This window comes from Ahaetulla prasina, chromosome 5 (assembly GCF_028640845.1).
Source record: "Ahaetulla prasina isolate Xishuangbanna chromosome 5, ASM2864084v1, whole genome shotgun sequence".
Classification (NCBI taxonomy): domain Eukaryota; kingdom Metazoa; phylum Chordata; class Lepidosauria; order Squamata; family Colubridae; genus Ahaetulla; species Ahaetulla prasina.
Window position 1 is genome coordinate 77732593 of NC_080543.1, and position 22183 is coordinate 77754775.

Consider the following 22183-nt stretch of genomic DNA (forward strand, 5'->3'; position numbering starts at 1 on the left):
CCTCCAGGGCTGCGTCAACTCCCCGACCTCCGGTCTTTTAAACACGAGCTCAAGACTTTCCTCTTCCACCATGCAGGGCTAGCTTGAGGAAATTTTAAGAGGGGTTTTAGGATTGCTTATTTTAGTGTTAATTTTAATTGGCCAGTTTATAATTAGTTTTTTAATATGTTTTAATTTTGTCTATGTAGTTATTTGTTTTTACTTGGCTATTCACCGCCCTGAGTCCTTCGGGAGAAGGGCGATATAAAAATCTAATAAATAAATAAATAAATGACAAGATGATATCCCATCCTTTGCTATAGAAAGTCAAATCTCTTGGGCTGGCCCTACTTGGTAAGTTACTCCATCAAGATCATATTTTAGTTGGATGAAAAAATGACAATTTTGTATATGCAAAAAAAAACTTACACAAAAATATGACTCTGTCTTCAATCAAATCATTGTTTAACAACTGTCCCCAGCTTCAGTACTTTCTAGGTGTATAAATTTCAGTTTCCTATATTCTTAACAATAGCCATGTTGGGGAAGACAAACTAAACTTGATCAAATTTTTCTCATGGTTACTTTTTTGTTTTGTTTAATTGAACTACTTCATGGATGTCCAATCATTTAGCATAACTAGCCCTTTTTTAATCGTATGTTTTAATATATGTATCATAATAACGAAATGCTAAGGAAAAAGGTAGACACTGCATGAGAGCAAGGCAGTTTTCACTGATCCATGGTTTAATAAAACAAGAATGGAGTGAAAAAGCTAAAGGAGTGCTAATTGACAAATTTCATTCAAGTAAATAAATGCTAATATAAGTTACTTTAAATGTATTTTTTAAAAAGTGAGGAAGGCACTGTAGACTAGATATCAGTTGGCCATGAATTCTATACCTAAGGTACGGAGAGAAAAAAGTGATTTCTTTATATGTATTTTCTTTTTCTTTTTATATTCTTATTTATTCTTTTCTATTTTTCTTCTTTCTACTTTTTCTTTTTTCTTTTGTATTAGCTTTTATCTTTTTAAATGTAATGATTAATAAAATTATTATTTAAAAAACTAACCCCAGGCAAAACCATTCAATATATAGACGTATATATTATATAGGATAAAAAGATGGATGTGAATAGACAAATGAAAAAATTGGCAGTAAAAACTAATTCAGTGAAAAATAGTGAATTTTTGTTCTTACTTTATGATGGTAACTGAGACCAGAATTTCCATTGTTAAAGAAACATGGTTATAAATTTTAATGACATATTGAACAGAAATTCCAGCATTTCTGGTTGCCATTGTTAAGCAAATCACCATGGATCGTTAAGTAAGGATATCATATGGTCACAATTTACAACTACCTGCTGACTTCTCCACTGCTTGTAGCATGGCAGCAAAGAAGGTCTCAAATGGCAATCACATAACCACAAAATTCTGCAATATCACAATTGAGAACCAGCAACTTGGATTACAATCACATGGCCATGGTGACATTGCAACAAATGTAGCTACGAAGACCAGTCATAATTACCATTCATTCAGCACCATTATGAGTTCGAGTAGTCAATGAATGAGTTGTTAAGTGAGGAACATATGTAATAGTAAACCTTAATGATTTTTTTTTTATTAATTTCCTTAATGTGAAAGTATGGCCCTCCTAGATGTTCATCATGCCTCACCGTATGACTAATGATGGAAAATCATGAGATTTGCAAACTGAAATGTTGTTGCTCTCTTGAGCTAGTAACATCCACTGAATTCATGGGACTTCTCTAACTTGCATAAAATGAGAATGAGTAAAAACAAAAAAAAATCAATAATATCTAGAATTCTGCAAAGCCTGTGTATGATATGCTTTAAAAGCTGTCGGAAAAGCATACAAAGTAGCTCTTTCAAATAGTTAAAGCATCTACATCTTTTTGTGGGCAAATGGATACAGAAGCACATTGCTTTTCTCTAAAAAAATGCAAAAAGAAGACAGCCAGAATGTTGTCAAAATGTTTCAGAGACAGCCAGAAACATCTTCTTAAAATTTAAAACTGTCATGTGAACCTGGAAATTTTTTTAGATATTTCAATGATTTCAAAACATGTTTCATATATACTCCTGCATATTCCAAAATGCTTATTTTAAAAGATTTTCAGAGCCTTAGAATAATCCACTTTATGAAATAGAAAAAGCAGTTTGTATATTTATTATTTCTTCCAAATTCACAGAGTGCCAGTGTAATGTAGTGGTAAAGAGGTTAGGTTAAGAGTTCTAAAATTCTAAGCCCATCCTAAATCACATAATTTCACTAGGTGACTTTGAGCCAGTCTCTCAAGCCAGTCTAATTTACAGGCAAGTGGCAGTGGACATTTACTAGAAGAATTGTTAGACTTTCGTATCTTAAAACTCCAGTGTCTTGAAATGCTCTGGTACAGTGGTATTACAGGACTGAAGATGTTACCTAGTTGGATAATGAAATATCCACAAGAAAATAAATTCACAATGATCTGCTCTTGTAAATTCCACTGTACATACTGTAGGTAGTCCCTGGGTTACAATTCCCTTAGTGAACATTCAAACTTACACAATCAGCACCCCCTAGTGTTTACAAACAAGTCCCCAAAGTACAAATCTTTAAGCACCATGGCGGTTGTTTGCCCTTACAAACAGCCACAGAGGCTCTGCAATATTCGTCCTGCACTTTGCCAGCCAAAACAGTCTGCCCCTCTGACACTCTGTTTTGGCCTGCACAGGCCTCGCCCAGGACTTTGCCTGTGCAGCCCTAAACGGAGCAGCGGGGGCAGGCGTCCCTGCCTCTCCAAACCTACATTTTGGCTTGCAAAATGCCGAGAGAGGCCTGCACACACCAAAATGGAGTTACAGAGGGGCACACATGGTTGAGAGGCTGGAGAAGAGACAGCTTGCTAAATCTTCACACGGTAAGCTAGGGGGAAAACAATTGTGGGGAGCATGAGGTATTTCAATGGGTCGGGGAGGCCTTGGGTGGTCTTAAGCAGGTGGCCTGTTCCATCACTAGGCACCCCATGGCCTTTCCCACCCTGAAATACCTCATATGCACTTAACAAACCGTGCATTCAATTAATGAATGCATGGGCAAAAGGAGGAAGTGATCCTGTTCAAGGTACAAGATTCACTCCCACAAATTCTCAGATAATAAATGGAATGGGCAGGCTCCATTACATTCATAACTTGGGGACTACCTGTAATGATTAATAAATTGCCTAGTTTTCAGCACTACTATTTTCAGAGAGGATGGTAATTTCTGGTAGCAAACAATTTGAAAGGGCCAAGTAAAACCACTACTAATTAGTCAACAATCTGATCTAAAGGAATAGCTTGATCTGATATAAGACAACGTCTTCTAGTCATTCTGGTTCTTCCAGTGGCATATAGTTTCAGATTGTTTTCTCAAGTTAGCTATAGGTTAGCTAGCTATAAAGCCTATTTGTCTATATATTCCCCAAAAGGTACCTCAATAAAATATGCAACTTGCTTGCTATTCCCACTGAATGTGTTAATGCATATAGCAAAGGGGGAAGGGTGCCTGCAAGTATTTTCTCAAACACTTTAGAAGTGCATAAATGAATTCATAAGGAGAATTTCTGATTTTCTGATTGCAGTCCTCTTAAATGGCTTTTCTAAAAATTTGAGGGGGAAATGTAAGTGTGGAACAGAATGTTCATTTTGTTTTAATAGCCTTCAGAGCATTTCTGTAGGGACTTTTCTATGCCTTATAATAAGCAATTAAAGAAAGTTCCCAATGTCCTCATCATTCTAAAGCTCTTCAGTAAGGAGACAATGTTTACAACATTGAAAACAGATGGTCAGACAATTGTGGATTTAAACTTGGTTTTGTTTTCTTCGTTAAACCTCTTAGCTATCAGTTGGTTCTGTGATACAGCTGAATCTATTCCCTCATTCCTGTTCTTCTCTACCCTCTCTACCCCAATTTATTCAGCATTAATGGACAAACTAGACTTCCTAACATTTACTGACAGAAGCTGGTGTGCTAATACAGTTGGGCATGACAAGTGGGTTGACTAATTCTTGATGCACTTGATATGTTTGTAAATAACAAGTATGACACTTACATAAACATGCCGACCAAAGTACTTTTTAAAAATGTAAGCAGGGGAATAGCAGGCTCATCAGCAGGCATCTTGCAAAGAATTCTGGGTTTTGAGATCATCATGTTTTAAAGACATAAAAGTTCTGCAAAGCATGGCTAAGTAGTAATTCATTCCCCCCTTCTAATCTTTTAATTTTCTCTATCCCTATAGATGAATTGAAGAAGATGTTGGAAGCCTACAAGGAGGGATACAAAAAGCTGAAGATCACAGCAGACAAATGGTTGTCTATGAGCAACTATTCTGAAGTAAACCTCGGCAAACTCTTTCAGATATTCAGTATAGTAAAATCCGGGGACGAGTCCAGTACTTAAAAATGTTGTTTGTGACGTCCATTTATAGGCAGTAATTAATCTTCCTCTTTTTTCTCTTATTTTCTGTTTTCTGAGGCTTCCTAGTATGGCTGTAGATTAAGAAAACTAATATACTTAAAATCTTAAGTTTATTCAGTAATAAAATATGTAAAAGAAAAGCAGATTAAAAGTTGATGAATATAATAAGCAGCTCACAATTTAGATTTTATAATAAGTTGCTTATTGAGACCTAGAATGGAAGCAAGAAATAGAAAAATAGCTTTTTTAACCGAATAATTTCCAGTGAGAGTTGCTGCAATGTATGTGATCCTAGACTTTAATCAAGGCATTTAGGAAGAGGTGTTTTCAAGAAAAGAAGTTAACAAAGGTGTAGAAGCACTGATAGATTACGTTTTCATAATTTATCTACTATGTGATAATGTGACAAAAGGTTTTTTTTTCCTAGGAGGACATACCAAACAAGAGTATTGTTTCTCTTTAATTTCTTGGGAGTCATCAAAATAAATAGGGCAGCCTATTATCATTAAAAAAAGCTAGTTGAGACCAAAAGGGAATAAATTTAAGATGACAAAAGGAATGGCCTTATAGCAAGCAAATAAAGCCATGGAAACATTATCTTATAATGATTAAAATCTTTTAATTGCATAAAATAAACAACAGGTACAACAAAAGTCAATCCAACCTTACTGGCTGGGTCTTTGGGTTGGGAAAGGGAGATGCTGGACTCCTTCTATAGATTTATGTGTTTCTTAACTTCTATGAGGGTAATAACATTTATTGGTATATGTAAAAGCATTTTAAATGTGCATGTAAACATTTACACAGTTGAAGGAAATATAATAAAATTATTGGTATAAATATCTGAATGGTGCATTCATATGAAATATATCTGTGAAAAAGAATAATGATATGGATGGACAAGCCATTTGTACTTTATATCCCCCACTTCTTGCCTGATTGTACTGACAGATGAATAAACAAATGTGGTAGTGATGCCCCATCTATTTCAGCTTTCATTAATACAAATGACAGGCATCAGGTAAAACGTTTGCTTAGATTTATCTTGCCTTGCTGAAGAGTGAGTTGCAGTGTACCAATAGAACTCCTCTATAAAGATTTTGCATTAGTTTGGTCGAGTAGTTCAACCCATCCTTGCATTGATGTAGAGAGAAATTTCTTTGTAAACAGCTCTGGATTGGGAAGTTTACTTTGCAATGTTCTGTTTTCCTAGTAAATGATTTTAGTATTGGTTAAGGGAGACTATCATATGGATGGCTGTACATTTTTAGTAGTACCTATTACTACTATAATCAGCTGCCCAATTACAGTAGCTCAGGCTTTGAGGGATAAAAGCAGTTTCCTTCTAAATTAGAATAACATACCATATTTACAAATACTGCACAGGTTTTGGTATAGCCCATGTTCAGAATATTTATTGTAAAATATGAGGAAATGAAAAATAATGTGTATGTGTAAACAAGCACATGACATAATCTCAGCAAGACTATAATTTCACATACATTGTTATATAGAATTCTGCCGAAAATTTGAGCATTTTATTTCTACAAATGTAAATTTTATAAATATAAATTTCAAAATGGAATTTTGCATTTCTTCTTAATTACTAGGGAAGATATTTTTGCACCATTAAATAAATAAAGCTATCTTGTTTAATGCTTTGTTAACAAGTAAATGTTTAGTCAGCTAAATCTGCTACTGATATGACCCTTGTTGACTACACAGACTACTTTGACTGTTTCACCTTATTTTAACAATGGAAAAACTGAAAAGTCATCTTTCTTTGTGTACATCAATCTTTACGTGCATATTAAATTCATTGAACTGTAGAATTACAAAACCAAAAACAAGCCGGAGTTCCTCAGAGCAATCTGAGCTCTGTTACTCTCCTTTTTCTCCGTGTAGTTAAAAATAAACAACAAAGTTAGGTTGATGGATAGAGAAGGAGCTTTAATACATAAGTTTAGAAGCCAGCCTTCACAGTTAGTATTTATTAAAAGAAAGAAATCTGATGAATCGTTTCATCTTGTGCCAGAATCATTTCTTACTGGATAAAAATTATTTTTCTATTTCCCAGCTTCAACCTATTTTTGATCTTGCCTCCTTTGCTTCTCTTGTTGACCACCTAAATATTTCTTAATTGAACTACTCATCCTGCACTCCTCTTATAGCTGTTTAATAGATTAACTCATCTGTGCCAGCTTCAAATTTCAGATTAAAATTCCTTCATCCTGAAGGCAGCATTATCAGGTTATTGGAGGCTGTTTTCAAACCTTGGTTTTGAATAGCAGCGTCTCTGCATTAATTTAACCACTAAGCTAATAAGTAGGTTTCGTTTTGTTATGCTAAGCTTTATTGCTTTTCTTTTGATCAGAATGGTGTTGTTGAGCAAAGCAGCAGACAAGGCATTCTTTGATGAGGGAATTAGTGCTCTATTCTTCCTCTATTATTCATAGCACAGTGGAATATGTAAGTACCTGAGGGTGTCAAAGGAGAGCAGGCTCTATTGCAAAGTGTTCGTCTTGTTTCTCTCAATAGCTGACTATGAGATGATAAACTGCTTAATACACTGCACTAATTGGATGAGAGCAAAAAGAGATGGGAATTAAGGCAAGGCAAAAAGAGAGAGTGCTACCAGCCTTCATTCACTCTTTTACCCCTTTAACAGCACCAAAGGAGGCACAAGCTTTCTGTAAGCAGGCTAGAGGTTTTGTGAAGAGATAAAATGAACCTGTTAGTGGATTCAAGTAATACACTAATTATTGCACAGTATAAATACCACTACTGGTTTTATAACATGAAGGTAAACTTCTTTTGAGATGGTTATAGGATTGCTTGGCAGCAGTATAGATCCTAATAAGGGACCAGAGTAATAACCCCCCTGCAGAACAAAATTGCTGCCTACAGAAGTATGATTCTGGCTTTTACAATGATTTCTGTAGAATGAATAAAAATGACTGAGTGACATTTCTTAATGCATAATGGCTTGATAATGACTCCCTTTTCTTTAAAGTAAAACATGCATTTCAGACTCTACTGTTAATCATGTCCAGGAGCAAATGTTCTTTTTTTCTATAAAAATATTTTTGTACCTATGGTGTTTTTAAATATATATACTCCAAAATGCATATGTGTATAAGATGGTGTCAGTTAAATTTATGGTTATTTGGAAGAATTTTTCAGTTTGTTCATAAAAACAAACATGCTGAAGAGCCTACTACATGTGTATAAATGCAAATTCTGAGAAGAGTAGTATGCACGGAAGGAAAATTTGAAAATTTGCCATTCTCACCCTAGAGGCCTTCCATTAGAGCCGTCTCAGTGAAGCCTTTTCTTAAATTCTCTTTGTAACATTTACCAAAAGTCTTCCTTAATGGGCAAGCTATGGCCTGTTTTAGGTTATTGCAGTATTGTGATCAATTCCTTTCATTTCCTGTTAGTTAACCTAATATGTATGTGTATGTTGGGTGGAGGTGGCAATGGGAATATGTAATGCATACATGAAAGGTGTACTGTACAACCATTTCTTTTCCATATACAGCATCAATTTACAACGAAGCAATTTAGGAGAAGTTGGCTTCAGTTGTTTCTGGTGAATTACCCAAAGTGAAATGGCGTTTCCCCTTTTCACCATTGAGCTTATTCAGAAAACACAGCCTTTGGATGTACAGAAGGGGTGGGGGAGAGAAAAGTGCCTTAGAAAAAGAAAAGAGAGCAGGGAGCTCAGCTTTGTGAAATTTCCTGGGAAGCCTTAAATGGGATTTATGGAAGGCCTTTTACCTTCCTTACCTTGCCGGAGCCCCATTCAAAGCTGAAACACCTGGAGAGCTCTCGCAAGGGCCTGTTAGGTGTTCCCCGCTGCCACAGAGCCAGGAAAGGGAAAGGTCGTGGGTTTCTGTGGCGGCTTTGAGGGCTTGTCAGGCGTGACAGCCCGGCTCTCTTCTAATCCGGGGAACACCGACCTTCCTTTTTGAAGCGCGCGAGCTCAGTCCGCCATGGCCGACTGTAAAGCCGCCCCCCCCCAGCTGCGGAAGAATAGGGGCCGTTTCACGGGGGGGGGGTTTTGCACCAGCCGTGACATGGGATTAGGAGGTTGGTAAACCAGGGGCTCAGGGGCTTTTCAATGGGATGCCGATGTAATCCTTGGAGGCAATTTCACGCGATTTGCTTCAGCTGCATGGCAGGTCAAATGGCTTGGAAAAGGGAGAGATCGGGCTGGGCCCTCACCCGCGGCTACTGTCCGACTCCCGGAAAGGGACAGGCAGCATCTGCCAATCTTGCAAGTAGGAGCGGTAATGCCTGGGGCAAAATAGCACCATTTTTCTTCCCGCCTCTGGGACTGAGGAAAGAAAAAAAACCCGATGTGTGGCAAGCCTCACTTTAGTTCCTCAGAGCTTGGCCCTGAAAACTCCCGCCAAATTTCCAGGCGAGAGAGACAGCCTCTGACAGCTCCACAGTTTCATACTTCAACCAGCCTGTATGTGTGAGGGCTCAGAGCGGACGCCAAGACACCTCCAGCTCCTCGTTCCCCACAGTTGCTGGCTGATACACGGCCCCGGCATCGGGACAGGCCGACCTGGTCTACAAGCCCACGCTTAGGGATGGAGGCCGCCAAGCAGAAGCCTTTCCAGGTCCCTCCCAAAGTCACCCTTGTGAGGAGAGGCATTTTCGGCGAAGGAAGGAACGAAAAGGGATCGAAAGAGGGGGAGACGCGCGCATACCATCTTTGCTCACATATAAAGCAGAATAATAATGTGCCCATTGAAAAGGATAGAGTAAACGTTCCTTGTTAGAATAGCCAATACGTTGATTTGGGAATAATTCTTATGCTGGGTTGGTTTTACTCTCCAAAAAATGCATTTGATATGGCCAAGGCTCTATAGGCCACTGCTATTGATGTTAACTTATTTTAAGGGTTCTGCCTAGGCCACGATCTTACACCCACTTTCCAAAAAGCTCAGTGAGACTTTCCTCTGAGTAGACATGAGCAGGACTGGGCCTTTTACATCCACCTCATAGTTTTGGACTTACTTTCCCTCTTTGGTCTCCTCCAGTTATTCTGCGACTACAATTTCCAGAATTCCCAGCCAAGCCTTTTGGCAAGTGGGTGAGGATTCTACACTAACTAAACCCAAGTCAGATTTTTTTCGGAAAATTTGGCAAAGCCCTTTTCTACTTATCAGTTTGAACATTTGTGAAAAGTCCATCTTTTCTCCACGTTCTGGAAAGGACTTAAATCTTTTGTATCTGCTTATACACCACACTCCCTGTTATTAGCATAGTTGTTTTCAATGACACTGAACCTCCATGTAGCTTTTGGAATTATTGATAAACGTGCGGATATAGAGAGATATATTTATTTTCTATGGGTAACACTTTCCCACTTAATCGCAAGGAAAAGTGAGAGCAATAATATTACACAAACGTACGTTTCCGATGGCCTTTCTCTGGCTTGCTGGCATTCTCTTTCGGGGTTTTGGGAAACTACAATTAATAAGTTAAAGAATTTGTACATAAATATTTGTCTAAAGTCCCTATAATATCTACAACACAGAAATCTACAGAAATGTCAAACTTGTACAAACACTACACTGAGTGCAATTATTATATAACATTTCAAATATACAAAGCTCTGGATTTTTTTTTCCGTATTTTTTAATAATGGTATGTACAGTATTGAGTATCACAGTATAGTAACTTAAACAGTCCATATGCTAGCGTTATATTTCCCTTTGGTTTACTATAAAACCCTTGGTTGATGTGATCGGTGGACAAGAGACCAAACCCGCCCCTCCCCAAGTGGTCTACTTGGCTTTGATTCAGCCTTGGCTCTGTCAGCAAGTATCTTTTCTGGCCCGGTGAGAACAGCCTAGGCAAAGAGCGTAACCTGGCCTCCATTGCCCTTCGCTTTCTTAGCAATCTCACCGCCCTCCCGGTCTTCTCTTCAGCCTTCTGCAACTCGGGCAGGTGCTTTGCTGACCCAAGTCGACGATCTAGCAAGGAATAAACTCCCAACCGAGGAAGGGTGGGCTCCTGAGGATTGGCCCAAGGGAAGCCGCAGAAGTGGCGCCACCCCGCCTCCTGTCCCCCTCCAGAAAGCGTGCGTCCACTGGCTTCCCTCCCGTTTTGGTCTTGGATTCGTGCCTCGGCCGATTTGCCCACCAACCCCACCCCCCGGGAGTGATTTAGCACACCTCTTTGCCCGCGCTGTTCCCGGGGAGGATATTGAGCTGCGTAAGCTGCGCCGCGTGCTCCTTGGCTTTCAGGCGCAGCGCCGCAATGCTGGAGGCGCGCCGGTCCGCTGCCGCGGCGGCCGGGTCAGAGAGGCCGCTTGATTGCACGGCGTTGTCCACGACAGGGGCTGGCTGTCGCAGCAGAGCAGCCGCAGTGGAAGCGCTAGTCAGCGGGGCCATGGTGGAAAAGAGCCTGCAAGCAAAGGAGAAGAGCAAGAGTCAATCTTAAAATAACCGAAAGTCCGCAGTTGCTTTTATGGTGGCGAGAGGGGGCTGCCATTTCGGTTTCAATTTTATTCTCTTAGAAGGACAGACGGCTTTTCAGAGCTCCAAAAATCGTGAAGGCGACAACTTGCCAACCTCGAACTGCAAGAGCCCGATTAGGAAATCGCAGGAGAACGAGGAAGTCTCTTTTTGCGTCCGCTTTCTGGCCTCCTCCCGGACCGGGGACTGAATCCTGCATTTCTCCTTTTCTTTGCAGCCTCTTCTGTCTGCAACTCTGCACGCTTCTGACGGGACAGCCATGGTGGGCCCTTCTGAACCCAAAAGTTGTGGGAGGAGGCTCGAGAAAGAGGAAGATTGAAAAACCCCGATGCCGGCGGGCAAAGTCGCGTTTATAGGTTGGTAGGTCGCCCGTGTATTGGCGACAGTAGTTCGCTATAAGAAACTGGCAGTCGGTCGAAATTGGCTTGCACGGAGAGCGAGGTTAGGCAGCAAGACAGATGTCGGCTCTTCTCGCCTCTTCCCTCCAACCTACGACTGGGGTGGCTTTCGATAGACCTTAACTGGTCTGCCGAACTTGCGCTCGGCCTCTTAATTAGGGTGTCTATCTGTGGCAACCCCCCCCCCGTCCGTTTTATGAGAAACTTCCCAGCGCCCGGATGCCCAAAGCGGCGGCCGCCTCTCGGCTCTGCTGCCGCGCAGATTCCCCTCCCCAGCGGGGAGTGCTGTTCTAGCGGATTGCCTCACAGCGGAACTCCAATTACGCTCCGGCAACCCCTACCAATGACACAATCTGCGGCATGCTTTCCCTTTTCCTTTTTTCGCTTGCGTTTCTCCCGGTGCTATTCAGCTGACCCTCTTTGACCGGCACGTCGAGAGACACGAGCTCTCCATTAACCAAGGAGGTGATTACTGACATCAGCGCGGCGAGGAATTGAACTGCGGGCCTGGAAGGCAACGGGAGGGACCAACTAAGACCAAACTGGCTAGGCTTTGGGACAGGTTGCCGAGGCTGGCGCCTGGTTTCCGTCTGGAGTGGCTTCTGTCCCCAGCTCACCCGCCGTATTCAGTGAGAGGCTTTATACAGTTCAACTCAGGCTAGATTTCTGTAGCCTTTCGTTTGCAGAATGGAAAGAGCAACTGCGGTGGTGGGGGGAGTAGACCTGCAATAACAATCTTCCTCAACTGGGAACCTCGGAGTTAGAAATATTAGCAGTTTTAGTCCCGCAGTTCTGGGGAATCTGATAGGTGTAGCTGGAAACAGAAGCCGTTTCAAATTGCCTGCACGCCTTCCTAAAAACGTTAAGAGCAAAGTGAAATCTAGCTCAAGAGGATGAGAGGGGTTTTTTTTCTCCCTACACCCACCCTGTTCCTTCACTTGCCCTTTAAAATATGCTCGGCGAGTTTTTTTCAACTAATTTGTCAATGTTTTTGGCGGGAGAGAGCGAGCTGTAACACCAGGCTATGTAGAGTTTAAAGAAAAGCATTAAAGCGCAGGAACAGCGTGATCAGTAGGGGGCGTAGTAATCCAGTAACGTTTGGGAAATCGAATCACTCTACTTGTGGAGGGGAAGCAGAAACAGTTTCAATTTTATTGGTAGACATTCCCTGCCCCTTAAAATCTTAATTTAACTTGGATTTCCATTCCTCCTGCAAGAGATAATTTTGTTTTAAGTAGCGTCGTACCCCGATGAATATTTTTTTTTGTTCTCCTGTTAAGATGTATTTTCATCTTTCCCGTTTTAATAAACTCGATATTGTCTCGTCTATTTAATCAGTTATAGGCTTTTTATTTCATTGTTTGAATTTATCTAAGGAAATACAACTACAGTACCGCCCCTCTCCCTGCCTGATTTATAATTTTTCTATCCAGCTGATTGCCATCCAAGCTAAGGAACTTGGCCGTCTCTCTCGAACACAGTTTTCAGTTGCATTAAGTTTAATTAAATATGGCCTACCTATGATTTCACTCTCCCCACTTAATGTCAATGTATATTGCAGTTCTTTCTGTAAGCATTTGGAGTAAAATATACTCTTGTTATAGGGAAATAATTCCCAAGCTCCAAATCATTGGGGAAGGGGGATACCCAACTTTTAACAGATGTTTAAACTTAAATAGTCGAAACGCACTTGCCAAAGCTTTTATAAATCGCTGTCCAATTAGAACATAGAAAATCAGACATGAGAGTTTTTCCCCCCAAATCCATCATTTTAAAAACGGGAACTGCTGAAATGTGCAACCTTCCCCAAAGAGACTGAACTCTTGCAGCCTCCCAAATGGAATTCTTTAGCTACATGCTGCCATTCCTACCGCAGCCAAGCCTACATTGGGTACAGAGAACTTCTGAGTAATCGCAGCCAGGGCTGGACAGCAAACCTGGGAGGTTGAAAAGGGTACATCCATCGGGGCTCCCATCCTTAGCTTTCATGGATGTAATCTTGGCACTAAGAATTCTTAGATTTTTTTTGTTAATGTCCATGTTCCAAATCCTTAGGCGGAAGAGTTCCACCCATCTTCCCCAAGAACCAACTTGCCCCTAGCTCCGCCCCTTTGACTTCAGAAATAGGTGCTTCTGGATCTACACAGCACATACGTACTCCTAGGAAATACACACACACACTTTATCCTTGTGCCGCGGGACAAGTTCATCACCTCCTCTGTGACCCTCCGCTGACCAACTGGGGGAAAGGCACCAGGTGAGGAGTTTACCTGCCAAAAGCTGGACTGATGAAGGCCGGGTGCCGAAATACAGCCGCTCCCAGGAAAGTGCTGAGGCCTAGCGGGGTGCCGCTGTGGGGCAAGGCTGCAGAGCCCGGAGGTGGAAGGCTGGGAAAGGCGGCGGCGGCGGCGGCGGCGGCGGCGGCGGCGGCAGTCCAAGCGGAGTCGAGAGCTGGGTGGTGAGGAGGGAAAGGACTAGCATCAAGGTAGGGACTGAGCGGATGAGATGCCGACAGCGGGCCAGGGAAAGGCAAGCCGGGTGGGTGGCTTTGAGCACCGGCCTTTTCCCTCTTCCGCCATTTGGCTCTCCGGTTCTGGAACCAGACCTGGAAGCCAAAAGAAAACAAGGGGCAAGGCGATTAGTAAACGCGGCCTTTCCGCTCCTGCTCCTCGAGGCCAGCAAACGATCTTCAGAAGCCCGATCACCCGCCTCCGGGCCGCACTGAGACATTGCGGAGGACAGCCAACAAGAGCGGTTCCTAACCTCGCCAGACCCGTCCAGCCAGGGAAAGAGAGGAAAACTTGCCTGGGTAGTTACTCCAGAAAGCCACCCAGTAATCTAGCGCCTTTCTATTTTTCCGGCAGAGGTAGAAAGAAATATGCCTCCATCTCCTGGAAAAAGTTATGAAATCTGTCTAATAGACTATGGGTTTCTCATCTGTTCTCTAGAAGGAAGGGAAGCAAATTGGTCCTCTTATTTATTAAGAGAAGTAAGCCAAGGCTGCAGGGTGAACAAAAGCTCCTTCACTCTGTATAAATCCAAAACAAAAGCTCACAGAGGTAGAAAGTTACCTAAATTTAAGATATTGAGCAGCTTTTTCATGGTTTCCTGTGAAATCAGCAGTCCAGACATCTAAATTAAAGATTCTAACAGATAGAAGCACACACTGACTTAATCCCAAATTCTATTCAAAAGTAAAAATCCAGGTGGCTACAACTATTTTTTATGATGCAGCATTTATTAATGCAGCATTTCTTTTTTACCTTTTTGGGGGGCATTTAGACTGTTAGCCCTGGCTGGTAAATATTTATCGTCCTCCTGTCTTCAATATATAAAGGAAACTCTTGGACATATCAGCATATAAATAATAAATTATTCTGATTATTTATGTTCTGCTGATGTCTGTCCCTTTAAAGTAGACTGATTCCCTTTAAAGTATCTGTCCCTTTAAAGTAGACTGAGCCATCGGAATGAACTTTTAAAATACATTTCTCTTAGTAGAATTAGGCACTTTGTTACTGGTTCTCTATTGGAGGAGTTTCACTGTAGTCTTTTTCTCTCTGTTCTAGATCTGCAATTCCCATCCATGTAGCTTCGCCAATGACTGGAGATAGTGAATGGGAAGTATATACTACTTCATAAGATATATGCTGCAATATTCAATAAGCAATATCTAATGTTTCCTGATGTCTTTAAAACTTTACATGTAACTTTCTCTACCCTTCCCTTTCTCAGTGCCAAAGGTTTTGGCAAATGTTTGAATGTGTTTGGCAACTTAGGTGGCAGGTTAAACATTTTGAAGACTTTGATACTTGAGAAAATTAATAACAATAAATAATCTTTTGCACCTATTCATCTGCAGCATCATTAACAATCTCAGCAGGTCTGCCCTTCCTCTAGTTATTTCTTGAGAAAGAGCAAAAGAGAAACCTTTGTCCATTCCTATGTTTTTAACCAAAACTTGGCTAAATGAATTTCCATAAAGTAATGTTATTTTATATCAGACACTGGCATCTTTTGTCCTGTTGTAAAATGATGTAGCTTAAGTAGCATAGTCACATTTAACAATTATAACAATGTGAAAGGAACAGGTAATGAGAATTTGCTCTCTAAGAATTTTGATTCCACTTCCACTAAATAAAAGAGTTTGGGAAAGAGAAAGAAGGAAAACATTATAGCTGGCAAAAACGTTACATCCTTGAATGGCCCCTGGTTTGCTATGATCACCTCCAAAAAGTCCCTCCTTACAGCCCTACAACAGCGAGCCCAAGAACTAAGCATTAAGGCAATGAAAATGTTGGTATCTCCCAGTGCGCCTTATCTGTTTCCAACTCAATTAGCAATGCCCCCCCCCATTCTGCCTCTTATTGAATTAATGTCTGAGTATACCCAAAGGTAAACCAAAAGATTCTAATAATTCATATTCTCCTTAATTACAGCTTCTCCCATGAATGAGAACAAAGGGGAGGGTGAGAAAGAAAGATGGTGATGAGGGGAAGGGGGGTCTCAGTTTCTTGCTCACTCTCTTTTTTAGTTATTTAACTTTCCCACGACTCATTCCCCTGAGCTGAAAATCCTGAGTTGCTGTCACATCTCTGTTTGACAATAGAGAAATGTGTCAACAGAGAGGAGGGAACTGAGCTCTTCATTAACTCCTCTAATGCGAGAAGCTGTTGTGTATTAAATGAGCCATATGGAATTTATGATGCTTTTGCTGCACTTGGCTGTCTGTGTAAAGTGATTTGCTCAGCTCAGAGCCCAAAGGCCGAACCATCTGTTGGGGGACATGGTTGCCCTCCTGCACTGGAAGGAAAGGAAGTCAGGAGCAGTAGCTGGCTTTCAGAGATTGGGGCAGGGTTAAGAAGGAAGCTCCCTGTTCTCTTCTGAGTCCTCTTTGCTTTTGCACCAACATGCCTGGCTTGTTCTTTGAGATATTTTTGGAGAGGCTAAAAATTGTCAGAAGTGTTAATTGTAGTGGGGAAAGAAAGGAAAGTTTGTTGGGGACCTCCTGGACATTGTCTCTGAAAGAAAAAAATTGTAGAAGCACCGGAGTTCCCTCAAATTTTTAACTGAATTTGGGATGGACGAAAGAGGATGAATCCAAGAGGATGAAATCAATTATTAAAGCATTTCGTTTTGCCCTACTGAGAAGCTCCCCCGTCCAACTGATATCTGGCTCCCACATCTATTTCCAATCGCTCCCCCCTCGACTCACCTGCACTCTGGCTTCAGTCAGATCCAGGCGCATCGCCAGCTCTTCCCTGGGAAGGAAAGAAGTACAAGACAGTTGCTCAGGTGAAACTCTTAAAGGGTCCAGGAACAGGTACAGTGAAGTACAAACGGCAGAAGGCCATGGTTCAATTCCAACTTCTTCTCTATTGCTCAGATCAAAGCAACCTCATCTGCCCAGCTCCACATCAGACTAGGCCCCTGCTTTTTGTCTTAAAGTCTTGTGGTGGTGGTGGGATATTCTACACTTTGAGGTTTCCCTAGACCACCCTTCCTCTCTGTTCCTGGGTCAAAGCCGGAAATATTTTACACTAAGCCTCAAGCTCACTGGCTGGTATTAGATGGCCCAGACAGGCTTTACCTATTGATTTTTCCCAAGCTCAATTTACTTTCTTACTATTTCCTTTTTCTCCACAAAGAAAGAAGGTGCGAAAGAGGGCAGCGTTCCCCAGAAGGAATCAAGCCCAGCCCCCCTCCTCTCTGGCATCTCCAGTCAAGGCCTTTAACAAAGGCTCCCACCTTCAAATACAATGCTGCAGCACAGGGGAGATCCATTGAGCTGCAACACGAGCCCTTCATTGCGGTGATTATTGCAACAATTAAAGCAAATCGGAAACCATTAGGATGTTAGGGAACTGCTCACAATCTGTTTACTTCGAATTCGGGCGACTCCCGGGATAATTGCCTTTCCCTCCATTCGGAAGAAAAACTCAGTGCCGGCCAAAGTGGGAGTCTGGCCGGACTCGAGAAGAAAAAATAGCCAGCGCCTTCGGGCTGCCAAAAAGGAAGCCCCTGGAACTATCTGCAGGAACTATTTAAAAAACCCGGTACATTTCTGCACTGATGTGTGTCCGGGGCAGTGGAAAAACCAACACCATATATCGGGATTTTGGCATTGGAATCAGACTGCTTGGTGTGCTCCGCTGGCCCATTTCCAAGGAAAAGACGGAGCAATTTTCCGGGTTCTGGCTAGGCTAGAAAGGTAGCGGGCTTATCAGTGACGAGATTGGCATTGTAGTACCACAACTGAGTTTGACTGACGGTACAGAATAAGTGGCTATAAAAGGCTAGCGAAGAAACCGCCTTAGCAAGGGATCAGTCAGTTTCTTTCCACCATCCAAACTCAGCCCCTTTTCCGAGGAAATAACATGCACTGTGGCAGGCTAACGGATTTAAAGGGAGATCCCTCCCTCCCTCTTTCTCTCTTCCTCAGAAAAAAAGAAAAGTAGAGGAAGAATCCCAGACAATTGATAAAAAGGAGAAGACCGAGTAAATTGCCGACTTTACAGACGGAGAATTTCTTCGCACCTAGGAAAATCGCCTACGAACTTCGTAGAATAAGAGCTGGCTCCAGCAAAGAATCCACGCCTTTTACAGTTCAACATGAGTTTCTTTCCCACTCCCTGCCCTTTTAGGGAAGGGGCTGAGTTGAGTTTTATTAGCAGCGCCTACTTTTGCTTATCAATTGGCAATAGATTGGGAGCATTTGCACTCCTGCAAAAATGAAGGAATTCCTAAGAAAAGGGCTGAATACTTAATTGATTAATATTATTAATTAATTAATTAACAATTCAGAAGGGTTAATACGATGAATTAAAGTCATCCAAAGCAAATCTGAAGCTAAGGAAAGGCGAAGATTTTCCCTCTCAAGATGCAAATATTCAGGAAGCCATTTTACTTTTGGATGGAGGCTGGAACCGAAAGTTCCGCCCAGCGCTTCAGGAAAATTCGGTAATTCTCAGCTTGGCCGGACTTTCCTTTCTAAGCTAAGACGCATCCAAAGAATAGCAACAGCTTTCTCGTCCCCAGCTCCATTTTTTCCATCTCCTATTTTCCGGACTACCGTCTGCAAGCAGGCAAGCAAGCCCTTGCAGACTGCCAAAATGCTCTGGCCGAACGCTGCCGCCTCGTTCCATATTTTTAGCCTTCGAATGCGGAATACTTTGATCTTTTCCTATCTGTATGTATGTGACTTTCATTGAGAGGGCAGCTCTCCAGCTTCAACGGAAAACTGTGAAATTGATACCTGACAGACTAGCCAGAGAATCAGGGCAAAAATAGATTGGTTTGGCAACGATGTGGTCAAAAATTCGGCCACACCTATCCTTGGCAGACTAGCTTAGCGCCTGAAGTCCAGCGAAGAGCTGGGCACGCTAATTCGTAAAGGCCGCTGAATTTGGGGAAAGGTGACTGCCCAAAGCACGGGAATAGGGGAAGGGGAGAAGCAAAGCGGGGCCCGAAAATGAGTCAAGTGGAGGACGACCCGAAGAAGACCCGTGACGGGCAGCTCCTCTTCAAATCTATTCCTTCTTTCCAGCCTTGCAGTATTCTTTCTTATGTCTACCAGTTTCCTCCTTCCGTTTCCTTCTGATCTTGTACATGCAAAAACCGAAACAAATATTTTAAAAACTTTCGCCCCAGAGGATTTTATGCCCAGTCGATCCGCCTTTCTTGATCTTGCAGCTCTTTCCTCATTCCTTTCGACGTTCAATCTTGGCTTAGAAACCCCTTCCCACCCTAGAGCCCCTTGGAGGATAGCTTGTCTCAACAGTTCATTCCCTACCTGGTGAAGACATCTGGGTAGTGGGTCTTCTGGAAGGCCCTCTCGAGCTCCTCCAGCTGGTAGCTGGTGAAGGTGGTGCGATAACGGCGTTGCTTCCTCTTGAGTAACCCCTCCTCGGAATCACTGCCCGCCGACAGGCACACGCTGTCCTCACCATCCTTGCCGTCAGCCAACTCGTCAGCAGGGAGCAGCAGCTCCTCCTTGGGCGAGTCGCCGGCACCCTCGCTTCCCATCGCCACATGCCCCACGCCAGTCCCACCCGCGGACCCCGAGCTCCGTCGGGCGTCTTTGGCCTCGGTTAGCAGTTCGTCGTCCTCGTCCAACTCTTCATCCAGCTCCTCGGCCTCCTCTTCTTCCTCTTCCTCTTCCTCTTCCTCCTCCTCCTCCAGCATTTCCTCCCCTCGGCTTGGCCTACCGTCGGGGCCGCCGCCACCTCCAGGGCTGCTCAATTCGTCGACGGTACGAGCGCTACGCGCAAAGGGCGCGTTCTCCCGGTAGGACTTGCTTCGACTGATGCTGACCTGTGGCGCCTGGCTGATCTTGAGAGAGTCCCACGACGAGGCGGTTGCCTCGGCCCGCGCCAGCAATCGGCCCCCACCAGGCCCATAGAGGCGGCGCAACTTGGGCGGCAGATGCAGCTCGCCCATCTCGAAACCGGGCGGGCTGCCCTTGCCTGATCCTGCCAAAGACAGAGACATGCACGGGTCGTCAGTCCAGTAGCTACAGATGGGGTTCTTGGCAAGAGGGACCCCTCCTGCAAAAAGTCCCAGCGGGAGTCATCCCAACCCGCCCATCTTCCTCCTCAGCTGTCTAGGTTGAGTCAATAAAACCCAAAGGAATTCCGTTAGAATCCAGGCAATTCCCCGTTTCTGTAATAACAGACGAAGTCTGTTTTGTTCATAAGCTTATATTTGAAAGCAGCTGCAGCAAACAAGCATTGCCGGAGAACATCTTCCAACCTCATTTTGGTTTCAAACATCATTACTTTCAAATATCAACTAAAGGGAGTCTCCCTCCTCCAGCTGGTATCTGACACCTATGGGGTTCTGTCAAATTAATTTCCACATTTCTTTGGAAGTAGCAAGACAGACCGGCCCTTGACCCACCTGAAACTCCAGGCCCGAGAGAAAGTGGTTTAGAAGAAACCGAATTCTCTTCCTCTCTCCATTAATTAAGAAAATCAGAACGGAACATCTAATTTCCTACAAGATTTGGACATTGAACTGGAGTGCCCCCGCCGTCGCCCAGATGGTTTTGCCTTTAATCTAGCCTAGCAAGCAAAGGCGCTGCCAAGTTGGAGAAAATACCAGCACAGAACTCTTGACAACGGTTGACATTTGCCATCACAACGCCACCCGTACAAACACGTAAAGTGAGGAGAGCAGAAAAAGAGACACTCGATTTTGCATCCAGCCTCCCCCCACCCCGTTCCTTCTTCTCCCTGAGTAGCGTAAACCCTGCTAGGATTCAGGCCAGTGCACGGGAGAGTGAGAGACTGAAACAACAGGGCACATGGGGAGCGGAGTTCTTCGGAACCTGATTCGGCCTTCAACTGCCCGACTGCTCAACTTGGGACTGCCTGAGTTTGGGACCCAGTTACTTACCGTAGAAGCGACTTCTCCCTATGCAATCCCTGGCCCCAGGGTGGATTGGAAGGGATCAGACGATATTAAAGACTGCGGGCAAGGTAGGGATCTGCTTTTCATTTCTTCGAAGCTATGTTCCCTACCTTTTCCACCCTCATTCCACCCTTCTCACCTTGCCCGGCCTTGTCTGGCTCCGTCCGGTTGGCCAGAGGCGGCAGATTAGGAGCTGCTCCTAGCAACCGCATCTTGCAGGGGCTCCTCCTGCCCAGGATGCTGTCGATGCAATAGGAGGAAAGCAAAGTTGGCGATTTACTTTTGCATTCGGGCCTCTCGGAGCAGCTCTCTTCTTGGTATTGGCTGCTCATGGCTTTGGCTTGCTTGCACTCTCCCGGGCCGTGCGGAGGTTGAAGTTTGGCTGGGGCTGGTACCCCTCCCCCCACTAAGCAGCAGCTGAGGCTCGCCCCTCTTCCTGCCCAGGACACGAGGAACCAGGGTAGTGACTGCGCTGCAATCGCTTAGCTCTTGATTCCCTCTTCTCCACGTGCTGGAAGGCGCGCTCTGATTGGCTCTTGCCAGAGGCTGGGCAGCCTCTGGCTTCAGCCCAAGGCAAAATGCGGCCTGGATCGTGGAGGAGAAGGGGAATGGTACAGGTTGGACCAAGTTGGGTGGCTTTCCTGGACATTCTTCTTGCTGCAACTGACAAGAACTGAATCACTTTTTCCATGAAAAGGAAAAGACAACTCCCTCTCCCTGAATGCTACAAGGAATGGGTAGGATTATCCCATGTACAGTACAACACATTTCGACTGCATTGACTAAACGTAGAAAATTGTTTGCTTCAGTTATATTTTGCTTACAAGTTTAATTGAAATATTCAAGATAGCTTCCCATTATTAATTTTAAGAAATAAATTGTTGAGACTTAGAGTTTTGAATGAATCACTGGATTAATCATTATTTTCAATCGCTGATTTTCTTTACAAAGCAAAACTAATAGTAATTTAGAGTGCAAACCCGCGTATACCTTTTCAGAAATCGATCATATTTATTTCTTGGGCACTACATTTAGAATTGCATCCTTAAGATGAGAATGTACACACAGACCGTAAAGGTTCACACACTAATATTTATCTAGACAAAAAAAACATTTGCAATTAAAAGGACAAAGCAGCCGACCAGTTGATAGGGGAAAACTTGGCGGGTCACCCAAACCAGAACATTACAGACATTGTGATGTGTTGGTAATATGTAATTTTAATTGCTGTGGGTAGGAATTATAAAACACAGATCTTCATAATCATTCCTTCCTTCCTTCCTTCCTTCCTTCCTTCCTTCCTTCCTTCCTTCCTTCCTTCCTTCCTTCCTTCCTTCCTTCCTTCCTTCCTTATCAAAGTAAATCCGGATCTACCTAAGATTAAAAACGAACATCGTTGGTACAAAACGGTGCTCTCACTGAAATA

General features: G+C 43.1%; 2 protein-coding genes across 6 annotated transcripts in view; one reads left to right on the forward strand and one right to left on the reverse strand.

Moving 5' to 3' along the window:
* Positions 1–5033, forward strand: part of POLA1 (DNA polymerase alpha 1, catalytic subunit) — a 606439-nt gene extending 601406 nt beyond the window's left edge. For 3 of the 5 annotated variants that reach the window (XM_058186076.1, XM_058186077.1, XM_058186080.1), the window contains one exon: positions 4273–5033. In XM_058186076.1, the coding sequence (XP_058042059.1) occupies positions 4273–4433 (161 nt within the window). In that variant the 3' untranslated portion in view covers positions 4434–5033. The remainder of the gene's footprint in view (positions 1–4272) is intronic. The other 2 variants (XM_058186079.1, XM_058186081.1) reach the window with 2 other exon arrangements.
* A 258-nt stretch (positions 5034–5291) lies between these two features.
* ARX (aristaless related homeobox) lies at positions 5292–21178 on the reverse strand. Its single transcript, XM_058186082.1, has 5 exons — positions 20897–21178; positions 19139–19817; positions 16562–16607; positions 13617–13951; positions 5292–10877 (listed from the first exon to the last, which is right to left on the reverse strand). Exons 1-5 carry the CDS (start codon positions 21087–21089, stop codon positions 10637–10639), a joined length of 1494 nt encoding a protein of 497 aa, XP_058042065.1. The 5' UTR covers positions 21090–21178; the 3' UTR covers positions 5292–10636.
* Positions 21179–22183: the final 1005 nt, after the last annotated feature.